Source organism: Falco punctatus, assembly GCF_963210335.1.
Source record: "Falco punctatus genome assembly, chromosome: 19".
Taxonomy (NCBI): Eukaryota; Metazoa; Chordata; class Aves; order Falconiformes; family Falconidae; genus Falco; species Falco punctatus.
The window spans coordinates 3976444-3994212 of NC_137599.1; the positions used below are offsets into that span (position 1 = coordinate 3976444).

At 43.5% G+C, this 17769-nt stretch overlaps 2 protein-coding genes across 10 annotated transcripts in view; one reads left to right on the forward strand and one right to left on the reverse strand.

Annotated features, from left to right (window-relative positions):
* Positions 1–30: 30 nt before the first annotated feature.
* Positions 31–8888, forward strand: LOC308055669 (ras-related protein Rab-18-B-like). Its single transcript, XM_080369885.1, has 7 exons — positions 31–165; positions 342–397; positions 723–784; positions 3223–3295; positions 4208–4326; positions 5155–5221; positions 6088–8888. The coding sequence occupies exons 1-7, from the start codon at positions 101–103 to the stop codon at positions 6261–6263; spliced, it is 618 nt and encodes a 205-aa protein (XP_080226011.1). The 5' UTR covers positions 31–100; the 3' UTR covers positions 6264–8888.
* Positions 6319–17769, reverse strand: part of MPP3 (MAGUK p55 scaffold protein 3) — a 28600-nt gene continuing 17149 nt past the window's right edge. For 6 of the 9 annotated variants that reach the window (XM_080369880.1, XM_080369879.1, XM_080369878.1 and 3 more), the window contains 7 exons: positions 17592–17633; positions 16978–17142; positions 16202–16282; positions 14749–14842; positions 13864–13972; positions 12877–12996; positions 6319–11928 (listed from right to left, as the gene is read on the reverse strand). In XM_080369880.1, the coding sequence (XP_080226006.1) occupies positions 11746–11928; positions 12877–12996; positions 13864–13972; positions 14749–14842; positions 16202–16282; positions 16978–17142; positions 17592–17633 (794 nt within the window). In that variant the 3' untranslated portion in view covers positions 6319–11745. The remainder of the gene's footprint in view (positions 11929–12876; positions 12997–13863; positions 13973–14748; positions 14843–16201; positions 16283–16977; positions 17143–17591; positions 17634–17769) is intronic. The other 3 variants (XM_080369877.1, XM_080369876.1, XM_080369875.1) reach the window with 3 other exon arrangements.

Sequence of the window (17769 nt, forward strand, 5' to 3'; positions counted from 1 at the left end):
GATGGGCGGAGCCGCCTCAGCTGCCTCTGTCGGCGGCGCCCGGCGGGCCCGGGCCGTGGCGGCGTGAGGGGAGCGCGGAGCTGCCGCCGGCCCCGCCGCCATGGAGGCTGCGGGCCTCACGCTGAAGCTGCTGCTGATCGGGGACAGCGCTGTGGGGAAGTCCAGGTGGGGGCGGGGCGCTGGGTTCGGCTCGGTTCGGCTGGGTTGGGCTCGTCTCGGCTCGGTTCGGCTGTGTTCGGCTGGGCTGGGCTCGGTTCGGCTGGGCTGGGCTGGGCTCGGTTCGGCTGGGCTCGGTTCGGTTCAGTTCGGCTCGGCTCAGCTCGGGGTTTCTTTCCCCGCAGCCTCCTGCTGAGCTTCACAGACGGCGCGTTTGAGCCGTGCCTGAAGCCCACCGTCGGTGAGCCCGGAGCCCCCCCGGCCCCCAGCGGGGGCCTCCCTGGTTCTCTCTGGGTCCTGTTGGCAGCAGGGGAGGGGGATCGGGGGCCGGGACCCGGGAGGGGGATCGGGGGCTGGGGACCGATGAGGGGGGATGGGGGCCTGGGAGGGGAACGAGGGACCGTGGGCCGGGGAGGAGGATCAGGGGCCGGGGAGGGGGATTGGGGATCGGGGATCGGGGACCAGGGAGGGGGACCTGGGCCGGGGACCAGGGACTGGGACCGGGGCCGGAGCGGCCAGGACTGGTCTCTTCATGCTGACCACCTTCCCTCCTCCTCACCTCTCAGGTGTTGATTTTAGAGCGAAGAAGATGGTGGTGGACGGCCACATGGTGCAGCTGGCAATATGGGTAAGTTCTGCTCTGACAGATGGGGACAGGTCTGGTTCTCGACAGGTGTGAAACCTCCAAGAGCTTGGTTCTGTGCCTGGCTGTCCCCTTCCCCCGCTGTCCCCTTCCCTTGCTGTCCCCCACCTCTCAGAGCCCTCCCTCCACCTCTGCTGAGCTCGTGGTGCTGGGCTGGAGCCTCCCTTCGATTCTAGCAGAGATTGTGTCTGCTCTTCCCTGCGCCTACACAAGCTGGGTTCTCCAGGCCCTCTGGGGCATGTTGGGCTTGCCGAGCTGTGGCCCCAGTGGCCCAGACGCGCTGACAGGACAGGCAGCACTGGGGCACAGCTGGCTGGGGAGCAGCGATGCTCTGCTCGTGCTCCGGGGCGATGCTCTGCTCATGCTCTGGGGCGATGCTCTGCTCATGCTCCGGGGCGATGCGATGCGATGCTCGTGCTCCGGGGCGATGCGATGCTCATGTTCCGGGGCGATGCGATGCGATGCTCATGCTCCGGGGCGATGCGATGCTCATGCTCCGGGGCGATGCGATGCTCATGCTCCGGGGCGATGCGATGCTCGTGCTCCGGGGTGATGCGATGCTCGTGCTCCGGGGTGATGCGATGCTCGTGCTCCGGGGTGATGCGATGCTCGTGCTCCGGGGTGATGCGATGCTCGTGCTCCGGGGCGATGCGATGCTCATGCTCCGGGGCGATGCAATGCGATGCTCATGCTCCGGGGTGATGCTCTGCTCATGCTCCGGGGCGATGCGATGCTCTGCTTGTGCTCCAGGGCGATGCGATGCTCTGCTCGTGCTCCGGGGCGATGCTCAGGCTCTGGGAGATGCTCTGCTCTGCTCCAGGGTGATGCTCTGCCTGACGGCTCTGGGTCTGTGCCGCACCAGAAACACTCCAGCTGACTGGTTTTGGTTAAAAGCATCAAAAAATGATGCTTGGTGCAGAACAATTTAAAGGTTGGTTCAGATTTACTGGGAGACTTGACCGTTTCTCCTGAACTTTCTGATCATGTGTTTCCAGCACTTGCAAACTGGGAAATTGGATAGCAGCTGTGTGATCAGGATTATTTATAATATTAAAGCACAACATGTATTCTCCTAAATGGAAGGAAAGAACCCTACAAGGGAGAGACTTTCATTGCGTGGTCACAGGTATTTGCGAAAGAACACGTCATTACTAATTAATTGGGACTGTTTGAAAGGGAGCACAAATGTACCTCGGGCTGATAATAAAAAAGTAGTATAAATGCCAAACCTCAAATTATTTTCTTGTTTTCATTCACACTTTTGGAGCAAGAAGACCATCGCACTCGCTCTAGCCAGTGACGTGTTGCCTGTGTTCTGAACGCGCCGCACGCGAAGCAGAAGCTTTGCTGAGAGTAACCACGATTTCTTTGCCCTAATAATCGCGCAAGGGTGTGTCTCCTGGCCTCGCTTTTGATTTCCCAGCAAGAGCTTGCACAAGTTGCGTAGCTGGAAAAGGCACTTTTGCAGCAGTCTGTAACAGCGTTAAGGAGAAACTGCTAATTATTCAACGATGTTGAATAAAAACTAATGTGCGTGCTGTGCATCAAGGTAAAAAAAGAGGCTTTGGCTTTAGTGTGCGTGTGGGCATAGATGCCCGAGAGTGCCGTCTCCTTAGTAACAATGACCTGAATTAAGTAAATATATTGCCAATTTTTGGTTTTTTTTTTAACAAAGAAGAAATAAATCACACTATAGCTGTTAGTGTGTCTATTCCAATCTGCACATCAACTGAAATGATTTTTTGGGGGTAAAAATCCTATTGGTGTAATCCTTTTGCCTCCTTATTGTTTGTTTTGAGGGTTTTTGAATTTCATGATGCGCTTAGGAGCTATTTTGAAGATTCATGAGAGGAAGTGTGACATGCTGCAGCAATAATTGAATGAAACTACTGATTTTAAAATTTCTTACCTGCTTAGAGTTTTAGTAATCTTGTAGTAGTTCTTTCTAAATGGATTCTCCTTTCCCTCCGTAGAGGGGCAAAGGGAGGTTTTTTGGAACCACTGTGTCTCCTTTCCTGCAGTGTCTCTCACTGGAAAACAAGTTATTCCTCACCTCGTTCAGCTCAGCTGATTGTTAATTAGTTAAGTCTAGCTGCTTGGCTTGCAGCAGGAGCCTTTTTTTGTTTCTCTTGAGTCCCACTGACTTGCTTGTTGTCTTGCTGATGTTACAGTTGTCTGTGCTTATTGCTTTAACCTTCAGTGAAGTCCTCTCCATGCTTTTCTACCCCTCCTTACCCGTTTTCTGTTGCTGCTATTTTTTGACTGCGTCCCCTCATTCTGTTGGCTTATGGTTTCACATGTCCTTATTGGTCAGGAAAAATTTAACTTTATCTTGTGTAGTTCAAAATACATTTTCTGTTCTAAATATATTTGATGTTATGTGTGTGTTTTGGTTGTTTGTTTGTTTGTTTTTTCCTCTGTAGGACACGGCAGGACAGGAGCGCTTTAGAACACTGACTCCCAGTTATTACCGAGGAGCTCAAGGGGTTGTTTTAGGTAGGAGGTGTATGAAAGGAAAACATGATAACAAAAAGAGTGGTCTTTATTACTACCGAAATGTGCCTGCCTTCATGAAAGGAGGTTGTCTGAGGGAATCAGAGGAATGGTTACAGTTTTTACAACAGTACTGCATCGTTACTTCAAACACTGAGTAGGTAAAACCACAAGCAGGAACTAATGCTTCTTCAAAATACAAGTATGTTGCCCTGCAAGCTGTTGAGTGGATGAATTATTAGCTTTGTAGTTACTATTTTGAGGTTTTGGTATTAAGGCAAATTAGGGTTTGTGCTGTCTTCCCCCCCCACCCCCAATGTTTTTACTCTTTTTTTTTTTTCTTTTTTTTTTTTTTTTCCCTCCCAGGCACTATTGATGTGAATACTGTAAGACATGCGGTTTGTAGCACAAGTAGTCAATGGCTCATCACTTTCCGTGTGACACCACCAATTAGAAAAAGAAGGGATTCTTAGGGTTTGTGAAGGTTGAGCACCTTCCTGAACAAAATCATTTTTCTGGCTGTGATGCAGCTTTTTAAACCTTAGTGATGAAGTGAATGGAGTTAGGAAGTTATCGGTGACCAAAATTCACTTTATTAAATGAGGTGACAAAATAGGTATTTTAAAATATTGTGTGGCCTACATCGGAACTTGTAATAGGTGTTAAGATTTGAACTGGTAAGCGTGATTTCCAGTTGCAGAGGCACTCGTGTTCTGTAATCCTGGGTGATTTTGGGTGAGCACAGCCAACGTGTTCAGCGCTGGGACGAGGATATGGCTGATGCCTTTCTGTAATTCCCTAATAATGCCTTCTTTTTGGGGCAGTAGTTAGCTAGTAGGGTCTAAGTTCTGCTGTAACGAAGTAAACCTTGTTTAAGAGTCCACAGCCGTTAAGCCTCTTTTCCTCTGTTACCAGTGTACGATGTTACAAGGAAAGACACTTTCACAGGACTCGAGGGCTGGCTGAATGAGCTGGAAATGTATGCCACGAAAAGCAACGCTGTCAAGATGTTAGTTGGCAATAAAACTGATAAGGTCAGTTTAGAAATGCGTCCTCTTAGGCTCTTCCACAGATGATTCAGTCTTGACAGAGCATAAATGTGAGCTAAGTGCCGAAAGTAACGCATCTCTTGTGTGAGGAGGTGATTTGCTGTGGAAGTAACCTAGGTTGGGCAGACTCCACTTACTACGTCACTTTAGAAGCAGATCTTGTTCAAGATTTGAATGGAAACTCCCCTAGAGAGCCACAATTGAGAGAAATCCTCTTACGATAGTGAGAGATTCTGACGAAAACGGTTCTACCGCGAAGTTCACTGCCGTGCAACTTCTGCTTGCTTTTTGGCCAGAGTGTGTTTTGGATGGGTGGTGGGGAAGGAGAGGTCAGCTCTTCGGATGGCTGTAGAGTTTGCATCTCTGGGGGGGTGAGGTGCACTGCTTGATGTATGATTCTGGGGTGTTTTGACAGATCTTGGATGCCTGTTGCATAGTGAGATGTTCCGCTTTTGCTTTACTAGAAGAGGTTTCCAGCGTGGCTATCCTGAACTAGGTTCTCTCTGCCCCCTTCCAAATCCGTGATCTGACCACTGAAACCTCCTTTCTGGCATGGATCTTGCTCCTAGTTGTTTCAGAAGATAGCAACGTGTTCATTTCCTACCGATTTGATGTTGCTCCCCTTCAGTTTGACCCCGTAACAGCCTGCCTAGCAGTAATCTAAAAGTGGGAAAATCCACTTGCTTGTTACTACACGGTTTTATAGACTTGCTTTTCAGCAAAACTTCACTTTTGCAGTGACACTTTTCCAGGGGTTTCATAAAAGTGGCAAGTGTGGCTTATTGGAGTCGTGTTCTTTGTTCGTCTCTACAGCCTGATCGTGAAGTGGAGAGAAGAGAAGGACTCCAGTTCGCTAGGAAACGCTCGTTGCTTTTTATAGGTATGTAACTCCGTGCCAAAAACTTGTGTATTCATATGTTTATTTTGGTATCACTAAGCGTGAATGAAGTGTACAAATGTATTTCAGGTTGATAAGTTGATTTACTATTTAGGACCTAATTAAGTTTTGGGGTTTTTTTGCTGCATTAGTTCCTACGCGTGGATGTAGGTTTTAACTTTTTTCAGAGGTGGTCTGCGCCGACTGCAATTGGAAGTGCTTTTGTCTGAAAGAGATTTACTTCCTATACGGTGTAGGCAGAAGTTTTATATTCCCTTGAAACTAGCAGGATTTTTTAATTCAGAGCCCAGAAGATTGGAATTTTTCTTTCTCATCACTGATGTCAGCAAGGACCTTGCGTAATCCCTCTTTGGTTTCTGTTGCAGCTACATAAAAGACAATATTCTTAGACCAACAATAAAATGTTCAATGCAGAGATATAAAGATGGAGAACAAATTGTTTGGTTTGGTTTAAGTGAAGCTCCTTGAAAAGATTTTCAGAAGGAACTGGAACAAACATGTAGGGGAAAACATGTAATTCCCTCTGCATTCTTTGTTCCCCACCTTAGTTGAGGAATAATTATCCTGTAGATTTATTATCACAACTTGAGAAGAATTTCTGTTTCTCCATTATGGAGAGAATGGGGAGCTGTGGAATTTTTTTAGGTGGAAAAATGAGGTGCTTCAGACTGGGATACATGTCTTTGTCATATTCAACTTACGTGTGTGTTCAGGGAGCATGGAGAGGAGGTTCACTGGCTGAAAAAATTTTATCTTCTCTCTGGTCCCAAAAGAACTTCTTACAAAGTGGAATACTCCTTGCAAGTAAGATAAAATACCTTTTCCCCCCCCCCATCCTCGTCCACCAGAGACCAGTGCCAAGACACAGGACGGAGTGCAACGTGCCTTTGAGGAGTTAGTCATAAAGATCCTGCAGACGCCAGGTCTTTGGGATAAGAGAGCAGAGAAGCGAGGAGTCCGGCTGATGGAAGCTTCGGCGCAGCAGGATAAAAGCTCCTGTGGTGCATACTGTCCGCTTGCTTAAATCCACAGGTGGCTGTTCTGTCTGAACGGAGTGTGTGCTTTTTTTAAAGAAAAAAAAAAAAAAAAAAAAAAAAAAAAAAAAAAAGAAGGGGAGGTCCAAACACCAGTCTGTGCCTTGTTTGACCCACCGCCAGTCGTGTCGATCCAACCCCCTAACTGTTTAGCAAAATGTAATTTTGGTTCATTAACAAAATACAATTTCTCTGCTCGTGCACAGCTGCTATCTCCCGATGTTTTTCTGGTAACCGCCAGATTATGCAGTATTAAATCATAGTGCTTTCCTAAAGTATTGTGCTTTTGGTGTAAGGCGTTCAGCATGGACTTTTTCTGCAATTCCTGCCTTGGAATAAAATAAGGTATTACTCCATTTCGGAATATTACAGAAAATCTCTTCCCCAGAATGGCAGGGGAGTCTTTGGGGCGGCTAAACTGTAGAGAGCAGTCAGGAGTCACCCTGAGCAGTCACATTGTTTCCCTATTTCAGATGGTTTTAAGCTGTCAAAATTGCTGCGGGTTGCCAAATAATAGGTGGAGATGCCACTTCAATTTTTAGACATTCCGCAGAAAAGCCCCCGCTGCGTCTGCAGGACACCGTGGGTTACCCTCGCTGCTCTCCAGTACTTTGTACCAAAGATCAGTGGGGAAATGGGAATCGTTTGGGGCTGCTTTACGTCATGGGTCCTCTTTACAGTTCCCAGGGCTCTCTGCAAACCCATGCTCCTGCCTTCAGTCAGCAACTGCAGGGCGAAAACTAAGTTTAACATAGAATATGCTGGTGTTTCCAGTAACAGTCTGTCTGTTGCCAATCCCATGATGAAGTTCTGTCGGATAACTGGCATTTTTTTTTTATTTTATTATCTCCACCTCGCCCTCGTTACACGCGCTGCCTTTTCTTGAAAACAAACCGAGTCGTGGAAGGTGTTAGCCATCTGATCCGATCGCGGTGGCAGTGCCTCTAGAAGATCGCCTGCGATGCTGCGAAAGTGTCCAGTTTGGGGACAATATTAAAAGCATTTAAAATGTAAACAAGTGGTAAATTCAAAGACACTTTCATACAGGACACTGTCAAGTCGGAACAGAAAAATTGCCCTTTTTTTTAAGATGATCCTTTGTTTTTTGATGGCTTTTTGATGAGTGATGGCTCTCCAGTTAATTTATGTTCATGGGAGTGCCATTCCTGAGTACCAGCAGTGATATATCACGAGTGCTACCACTACACAAGCTGAGGACAAGGTGTATCAACTTCAACCTCACTCCGCAGCTAAAGTGGTCCCCTGTGAAGTTGCTCTTTGTGGAGCCGTTTTCCAAAAGCGTGCCTGTATCACTGTTGCTAAAGTGAGTAGAAATAGCTGTTACAGGTTTCGGCGTCACCTTGCAGCAGATGGAAGCGGCTGCATAGTTGGAAGATCGCTCCTGTGTGTTTCCCTCTGCTGAAATAAGTCTGGGGGAGACGTCAGATCTCACAGGAGGTTTTTCATGTCTTTAGCAGTGGAAACATCTGCTTACAGCCAGCCAAAGGACTGCTGCTTATGCTTTCCCCTTGGTTTCGGTCTAGATGATGTCCCTCTGGGATATTTATTCCTATCAGCTTATGTGAGAGAGTAGAAGAGGAGTAGTTTCTGTCGGGGTGCCCGACAGCAGCAGGATAGGCACACGGTAAACAGATCACAGGTGGCGTGGTTTGTTTGAACTACTGTCCGTCGGAAAAACGCGAACCTGTCAACTTGGGATTGTCTGGAATCCCCAAGTACAACTGTGAATGGAGGCTGGACCCAAGAAAAGACTTGGAAGCCAAGTTCAGAGGATGGGAGGCTGTGACAACTGTAACAAAGCCCTAAAACCAGTTGGGAAGGCCAGGAAGGAGACATCCCGGGATGGATGGCTTGTGATCATCAGGTCATGCAGTGGTCCTGGTGCATTCTCCGCTGTTTGTGGTTTGTTTGAGTTTTTTTATGGTGACGGGCATGACTTTTCTACAAGGAGCCTGTCACCAAGGTAGTAGCTTCATCCCAACACTTCCTGGGAAGGGACTGGAGAGGTGGCCATTCTGTTGCTGTTCTGTTGAACGTGGACAAAACTGCTTTGCCGATCTGTGCTGCCTTTACAAGGTCTTTATTTTTAAGACTGCCCTATTTTTTTATACATAACTAAACAGCTGGCAGCCTTTTAGAAAGTAACACCATCTTTCTTTGCGTCACGCTTCAGTTTGCTGCATGTGCAATCCTACTGCATGAATGCTTCCTCTGTTGTAGTTGAGGAAAAAAAAACAGAATCAAAATCCACCTTGATTAATTTGCAAATTTTTGTAGTTGTTGTTCATCAAAAAGCCATCAACAACAATTTTCGAATGAAGCGGGCTAAATGAATCAGCCTTTCGTTCAGTTTTGGATATAGTCAGGTCTGAAAGGAGCAATGTAAATACACACTCATTCTTACTAGAAACTACAAGAAATGTGTCTACAGTTCCAGGTTTGCAAAATGAAATGTAAAATTGTAAAAATGTTTAGGTTTGAGTGAACTCTTCCTCTTATGGAATGCTTATATGCAGTGAAAAAGGTATCTGGTTGCCTAACTTTGCCTTTCTAACCTGAAATATCAAGGAAAATAAACTGTATGACAAATTTGACTGGCGGTGTCACTGGAAATTATCATAGATGCTGGTGCTGCGTCATCAGAAGCTGGTCCGTGACATGGTGAAAGTCCCGTGAACATGCACAAATAGCTCTGGCAGGGATGGGCACTGGGCAGTATTTAGCCTATGCTGTCACAGCTGCAAGTTGTAAGCAAAGAGCTGTTGAAGATTGAGAAAATTTGAGAAAAATTGAGGTGGTGGTGACTATTTACTTCGCAAGAACAAGTTAGAATTTGGTCCCTGTTTCCAAAACTATCGCACCCCCATGCTTAAGTCAAGAATTTGGGGTTGGGTTATTTTTAACACCAAGATGGTATCTTTTTTTACTGAAAAACTGCTTGTATCTTTATTTAAACTATAAATTGCAGACAAGTAAGAGGAATGGGAGCTGCTGTCGGCGTGAAGCAGGTTTAAAGGTTCTGTTGGGAAATTCTAGTCCTTATTGCTGTTGGGTTTAAACTGCAGCTAGTTCATAGCTCAGTAAACGGACTTGTTGAATTACTGTATTTTGAAATTAATTTGACTTCCCACGAAGCTTGAGCTAGAATAGATGAAGGAAGGTTTTGAGCCAGGTTTGTGCTTTTGGAAAGAGAAAAACCCTTAAACAACATTGCAGTTCAGTTACTGTGAGTCAAGGTGCACAATATGCCTGGTGTGGTGTGTAAATGGGAAAAAAATGACTGAGCAGCAGTTCGGTGGGTCTGACACAAAAAGCAAAAGCTCTTTCAGGGTTTGCTGGGGGATACTGGCAGAAGAAAAGCTGGGCAAAGGGATTTGAGGCTGAATAATTTCACACGACTTGTTTTCACTTCAGGCTTCCTGCTAGTCATTGGAATATTCCAAAATAATAGACAGCAACCTTGTTTTAAGTGAATTCTGACCCTTAGATAGTATCTTACCTAGTTTTCTTTAGATTTGTATCCCCTAAACACATTTATGTCTTGCAGACTATAAAAACCTGCTTTGTAACCTGCGCTATAGATCTACGGTGAGATCAGTCTGGCCACTTGATATTTTCATAAAAAAACTTTGTTTTAAATGCTGTTACTTAGGTTTTAAAACATTACACTCAGGTTTTCCATAGGATGAAGGTACATCTGTCACAACATTCCCGTGGCACTATGTCTGTCTCGTAAGCCAAGTTACTTTTGGTGGCTGTGCTGGGACAAGACTGCAGGGCGTTAGTGGCAGAGCTGCTGGCCCACCTCTACGTGGAGGAGTCCTCGTGCACCCACCGAGATCACCATTCCGGCAGCAAATCTGCCCTGCCAAGCCCGATACCTGGCTGTGGAAATGGGAACCTTCATGTCTACACGGAGGACAGTACCTGAAAGGTGCCAGGGTACACATCTCTGGAGAAGATAAATCCAGGTGACTGTCCTACACCATTTTTTGGGCTAGAGTTAATGTAGATTCAGTGACACTGGTATAAAAGAAATGTATTTTTAATAGGCAGTGGTGTTAGTTTTGCTAAACGCAGCGGGACAAGAGTAACATCATACTGTTCAGATGCAAGGAACCAGACTGGTACACCAGAGGGTCTTGTTAAAGGGCACAGCACAGTGGAACAATCAGACCTCAGCACAAGCAATGGAAAACAGGAACTAGTTTCAGCTAACATGCACCTGTACAACAGTCAATTTTTTTTCCCAAATAATAACAAAGCTTCCAGAACCATCCCTCTGCATTTTCTTCTTAACCCCCATCTAAATATCCTGTATATATTTCAGGAGACTTGAACATACAAAGTCCTCTAACAGTTAAGATTTCTTCTTCAGGACTCAATGTAGCCAATTAAGATGTTCTGGAAGCCTCTGCCCAACTTGGAACAAAGGTAGTGATAAATGCTGGAAGGATGATGACTTGGACCTGTAGCTCAGCCTACTTCAGCCTCCTCCTTTTGGTGCTCTTTTTGGAGCTGCTACATTGGTGTCAAGGTGGTGTCCCATCAGGTGGCATTTGCAAAGATGTCTAGTAGAAAAAAAGCTTCTTAAAAGTCCCATTTTAAGTTTATGCATTTATTTTCATAGAGATTAAAAAGTGTCTCTGGTTTACGAGCCAGCTCGTCATGCAGGTGTGTCCACAGGTTGTTTAACATTTGTCCTACGTCAGGAGGATGAGACTGGGAAAGTGGGCACAAGCTCTGGCTGAGCAGACTTAACACCTGCAACCAGACAACTTGGAGGCATTGGGAAACGTGGGACGGACGTAAAAGAAACCCAACCCATCTCTCAAGCACTAAAATATCTACCACATACAACTGGCCTAGTTTTAGTGCCTAATTGGAAAGGATTTGCAACGCATGATCCTGAGCAAAGGGAAACACGTTTTACTGGCCTGACAGCCAGTTGAGCTTTTGAGTCACTGAGATGGTAGAAGCACCCTCCCCAGGCCATCCCTCCCACCTAGCTGAAGTAGCTTCTTCTGTGAGCATACTGGTTCCTGAAAAGTACCGTAAGATGCCTTAACTAGCCACAGAATTCGTGGTCAAAAGATGAAAATTCCAGCTGGTTAGTGTTCCAGTACTACTTAAACGTTTTGGAAGCCTGGGCACCCTCTGTGAACCTTTACTGTACAAAATGCACTATTTACAGCCTAAAAGTCACCCCAGCGTTTTACTGATCTCTTTAGTCTGAGTATTCACTTTTAAATGACAACTGCTGTCCAAGATTTTGATTCAGGAAGGCAGTGCCAGCTTCTGACTTTGTTTAGTTTTTCTCACACAGTCTTTATGTATGACCTTCTAGATAGAAAAGGGAGGTAAGTCAAAGTCACGTCAAAGCTGCTGGTCTAATCCATATATTTACAAGACATTTTTACACAATCTTTCCCTTAAACAGCTTATAACAAGCTACGACCTAACCCAGCTGACTGGCACCCAAAAGGAATCGTTGTTTAGTTTCTCTAACACAGTTTTCAGCTGATTACACGCACTCTGGAGATCTTCTTTCACCAGTACAGTGTCAATTAAATGGCCATACTGCTCTTCAATGAATGCTGCTGAATTAATAATTTCCTGCTGTTCTTCATCCTGCTGATCAACACGAGAAGACGGTATGAAATTTACAGCGTGTCTTTTTAATTACTAGCATTTTAAAGCGTATGAGCACAGTAAGTCATTACTTTGAAAGGAAATTAAACAAGAGTTGCTACTGTTAGAAAAGGGTATGTAAGACATTACAACCGAGATCAAGGAGCGGTATGCTACTGCTGGAATTTGGTAAGCTGTTTCAAAAAATGCAAGAGGTGATACAAGGAGGGGGGAAAAAACAGGTTGCAGGAGGGACGTAAGATGGTGACACTGCATTTTATGAAGTTAAGAGTCGCCGTCTAACTTAACACCTAAAATCATCCTCCTCAGCATTTGCAAAAGAATGCTGGACCCACTGCCTTCAATAATTTTAAGGGCTTATGTGAAAACTTAAGAAATTAATTAAGTTCTGTTACGTCTAAATTGAAGTTCAGGTTACCTAAAATAATGACCTTGTGCACTCTCAGTATTTCTGCCACACTTACATGTGACCCATCTGCAGCTGGTCTAGGTTTGGTCCTTGTGAGACATCCACATGCTGCATTTAGTGGGTACATGATTAACAGCCTGGGTGGGTGTCACTCTGAAGGTATCAGGAATAGGTGGCCACCCTTACCATTTGATGGGGATGCTCATCAAAACGTGAAATGATTTATTAGTTTTATCCAAGTTCCGTAGCAGCTTCCCTTGCTGCAGCCTTGAATGACGTGCGCTGATCCCCACGGAAGGCACGCACTTTGCTTCATGTTACTTAACACAGTCAAGTTTTCAGGGAGTCAAAAATCTCATTAGAAGTCCCAGCTGAAAGGCTACATAAGCACAGGACCCACTCAGTGCCCTGCTCTTGACTTTCACTGTCATGGAAGAGAAGCTCTTCCACATCACAGAAATGCTAGCCCAAATACTCCTATCATGTCTAAAACCATGAGATTATAAAGTTAGAATACTTACAAGGGGGGCTGAGATTTCTTCTGTGGGAGATTTTAGGACGTGTTTTTTCTTTTCTGGAATGAGAGGCTTCACAAAGATAACGTAAGGCTTAAACTCGGGAGTCCTCAAGTGCTTTACTGCCTGTGAACAGATGGAGTTTTGTAACACTTTTTTTTTTTTTTTTTTTTTTTTTGTTAGATGTCAATGATCTACTCATTAGGTATCAATGATCTGCTCAAGCTGGATTCAGCAGTTTCAGTAGTACACACCGTGGTGTGAAGTCCTGTGTGCTGTACTGCTGACCACAGGAACCTTTTGCTCTTCAGAAGAAATATTAATGTCAGTGTCCTGGCTAGCTTAGAAAGGTACCTGGGCTCTCTGGGGCATGGCCTGACCGCACGCCTGCTCACCACGCGTTGTGGTAATAGAACAAGGACATGGCAAAAGCTACTAAGTATATTTAAAAAAAACCCAACACACACATAAAATTGACTTGACAGGCAATTTATGGTTTGCTTCACTGGCGAAACACTGGAAATTTCAAACCTGGAATTCATCTGAGGTAGTATCACAAGATTTTTCCTAGTCTAGTTGCAAAATCCGAATCAAAATTTCGAAGACCAACTCCCAGGATGGAAGGATTAAGAGCAGGTATACTGGCACTGGTAACACTAACAGCGCTTCAAGAGGCAGTAGGAAGGAATAAGAATGAAAAACCCATCCACACTCTAAGTATTCTCTCTAGAATTTGAGCAGGCTAGGACAGTGATGCACATTTCTTACAGCAAGGGGGAAAAAAATCCCGCAAAAAAAAATAATCTAGGCTGTATCAACTGGACTTGTAGGAACGGGAAAGGTTGCATGAGCCCTGTTCTGCTTAGGTGACCCTGCGGCCACCTGTTAGAAACGCAAGTTCTGAGAGCATCATCGTTCTTTGCAGGGCAAGTAGCCACCAGTGGTGAACCACATCAGTTACTTGCTGGCTTTAAAATAAGCTGCAGAACTTACTTCAGGTACCACATCCACCAAACAAACCTTCTTTTTGGCCATCACAGACCGGATTGCCTCAAGACTTGTACCATACAGATTCTCTTTGTATTCTCCGTGTTCCACAAATCTGAAAAATCAATACGTTTTTAAATACCATCCACAAAGAATACCGGATTAGAACATTTGATAGCTGTTTCCTGAAGTCACAGTAACCAAATAAGGGGGAAAAGAGGAGTTTCTTTTTTCTGATTATTATTTTTTTTTGCCCTTCTGGTTGCTTAGTAGCAAGTCTTCTTCACCTTTCACTAATTGCTAATCAGCACTACTGACAAGTAGGGGAATAAGCTGCATTAATGCAGCAGACTGATGTTCAAGCCTAATGGAAGAAAGAGGATGTTTTTCACAAGAACTAGAACAGAACTGGCAAGGAAATGGATTCCAATTCTCCCATCTTCTGGGAGACTAGCCAAAAAAATATCCTTCTAGGAAACACGCTCCATCTTAGAGAAAGTCATTTACACACACAGATTCAGTCTACAACACACTTTAGAGTGGACTTATCAATAAAACTCGTTACCCATCGCAGTAAACGGAGATTAAGTAGGGCCAGCTATGCATCTGTTACTTGTACTAGATTAAATTCTGAGCAATCACACTACTTACGAGATGCAGGCTTAAATTCTAAGATCCTCCTCCTAGTCCTGCGTTGTTTCTAAATTGCTGCTTACTAAATTCATGCTAACAGTCTAGACTGAATAAAGAGCTTTTTACTTGGAAAGCTGAACCTTTCTAACACAACTAGTCCAACTTTACACCTGATCGTGTTATTCGTATGACGCAAGAGATAACTAGCAATATTTTTGAAATACAGTCAATTATGCCAATATTTTAAAATTAACTCACTTGTTTTGCTGCACATCTGTCTCAAATGATTGCTTAGAGACAAAATTGTATTCTACTCCCTCTTTCTCGTGACTTTTCTTTGACCTGGTTGTATCTGCAAGACACAGGAGACGGATCAGCCTTTGCAAACAACTAGATTTTTTCTGTTTTTCATGAGTTCAAACAAGGTAGTTAGACACTGGCATGTTCAAATCAACAGAAAATATAAATCAAACATTATAATTTTCTTTTAAACTCAATCTCAAAAATTCAAAGACCAAAAGTGAGGTTGTTTTGCTCTCAAGCTTGCTATTAACTAACACAAAAATTAGGAGGCATAGTTCTTACACCTGGTAGAAGCAGTAGAGTATAATCCTATGGAAAACAGTCTCTCTTAACTGTTTGGAATATTGGACTCTCGCTTTCTCTGAAGCTCAGAAAATAAAAATATGAAATACGAAGGCCTGTTATGTTGCCTCAGAATTTGAATATCCCTCGCTGTTTTCCCATGCTACTTGTGAAACTTGCGTAATTACGTGTGTCCCTTTCATGTCATAATTTTTTTTAATAACTGTTATTACTTTAGGAGATGCTTTGGTGATCATTCTACAAATCTAATCCTGGTCATAAAACTGATGTCTGCTATTTTTGTGTGTGTTTAAATTCAAATAAAAATTACCCATACGAGTTCTACTGCTAACTAATTGCATGTCTGCCTGGCAGACGTTTATGGAAAGTCTTAAACAACATATAAACAGTGCCCTCAATGTCCATTTTCTACCTGTCTATCAAGTAGAAGTGACTTGTTGGGAATACAAATATCGATGGATTTTTTTGTGTGTGTAAGATTTTGTTATTTTTCTTTTAGAAAATAATCCAGCAAAAATCAATCAGTGTAACTACTCACAAAACCATGCAGCAGAATCACTTATTTCTCTATCACTGTGACTGGCTTGTTTGAACAGCTGAGATTTACAGGATTTTAAATTCTTGGTTAGTATAAATTCTGACTTGGTTTATTGCTGGGTTTTTTTTTAACTTTATCTAGTATGATATTCTGAAGGAAAAACCATCCTGTTTTAAACACATATAATGTTTTGGCTGAATCTTAAGATGCTAGTTTTTGACACTAGTTCTTTTTGCAATTTATCATCTTTTTCCTTCTGTATTCAGTTTCTCATTTTTTTAATAGACATACGTAAATGCGATCTGTTCACTTGGGAAAACACAATTAAAAAAAAATCAGTTGCCACCATTCCAAAGTGGATTATCTGCCAAGTTTTGTAGTGATCTATTCAGCTGTTCAGGGCAAACACAGCATATTACAATGAGAAAAATAATTTTGAGTACTTCTGAAATATGCTTATAATTAATAGTCAAAACACAAACTACCACTCATTAATGCAGTTAGCACTATTAAAAAGCATTTATGGAATAAACTGGCAACACACCCAAGTCAGTATATTTTACTCACGTGGAACTGCAACACCGTACTCCTGTGGATTCTCTGACACAACCTTCTGCTTGAGCTCACTTAACTTGGCCCCCAAACAACCTAATAAAATAGAAAGGACTCACAGATTTCTGTGTGGAATGAAATACTGGCAGGAGCATAAACAATATCCATTTCACAAAAATAATATGATACATATTATTATTTTTATTTATTATACATATGAAGAAACCTGTACATGAGAAACCTCATGACCCACCACATTCTTCTTTGAAGAATGTCATCATGAACAAACTGAACAGCTGCTGGACAAACATCTGTCAGGCACTAAGTCCGAAAATCTGTAATCTTAGCAGTCAGTTTTATGAGACAGATACCCTTGATTTCCAGGACGTCCTGGCAAATTGGCTGTTAAACACACACGCAATAAAAAATTGCATGCAGAATTTTGTCAGGTAATTCTAACATCTACCTTTTAATTAATTGTTCTGACAGCGTAAGGATGCACATGTTTGAGTGAGAACCAATGGAAAGTGAATCAGAAAAATGAGAAATAGTCCTGCATTTTTATTTTTAGAAGGACTTGGTGAGTTTGGTTGTTTTGGGGTTGGGTGGTTGTTTTTTTGCTTTTGCTTTACTAGTGTGGTGTTTTGTTTTTTAAACGTCATTCAAAAGAAAAGACCAACCACCAGAACCACAAAACCAAAATCCAAACACTTCAAGAAAGCCTCTTGGACTGCAGGTGACAAGGGAAGGGGGAGATCCATGAAAATTTTTGAACCAATTGTGTATCTTACCAATCAAAACCACCAGCCTCTGCTGTTCACCAGGCTGCTGCTGGTATTTCATGACCTCTTCATACGTTAGGAGCTCTGCTGCATCTGCCTGCTCTGCTGGCTTTCCTTCATTCACATTGTTCTCCTTCTCTTTACGACTTAATCTAAAGCTCCTGCGTAAGCCAGCTGTAGAGGAAAACAAAAGATACTTTAAACCTTGTCTCCACTTACCTAAATTTTCAAGCTTGTTCAACTAGAAGTTACTCTCTTTGAATATGAATTACTCTCACAATTTTGTTTTATTAATGGAATCAGTGTTCATATGCTAATCTTATAGATGAAAAATTTGCGTATCAGGTAGAAAACCGAGCAACCAATCTATAATTAAAACCCTCTCATAGCATCTCATACCACCTTGAGTTGCCAAGTATTGGCTATGCCAAAGTCCAATTATGCCTTTGCACAGAGATAATCAAGTTTTTGAACGTACGGGAAATTAACTCTAATGTAAATAAGTTAGTTTTTCTTTTTTAATGTGGGGGTGTTCGGGGTTTGGTTTTGGTTTGAGGTTTTTTTTTGTTTTCTTTTTTCCCAGGGGTGTGTTAGGGAAGATGAAAGGGATTTTGGTTTCTCACCTATGTACTGTCCGTTGAAATATCCTTCACAGTCACAGTCTTCTGTAAATTAAAAATCCAGGGTGGGGTGGGGAGGGCAGAGAGGAAAGGAGAGTGAGAAGGGAGGAGGAAGATACCTTAAACAGCACCTGTGAAACAAGTCTGGGTCATTGGTGAGGGAAGAAGTTTTGTATCCTGC

Coding starts and splice junctions, on each gene's coding strand:
- LOC308055669 (XM_080369885.1), top strand. CDS start 101: ATGGAGGCTGCGGGCCTCACGCTGAAGCTGCTGCTGATCGGGGACAGC. Junction 785..3,222: donor TGGTGCAGCTGGCAATATGG/GTAAGTTCTGCT, acceptor TTTCCTCTGTAG/GACACGGCAGGACAGGAGCG. Junction 4,327..5,154: donor TTGGCAATAAAACTGATAAG/GTCAGTTTAGAA, acceptor TCGTCTCTACAG/CCTGATCGTGAAGTGGAGAG.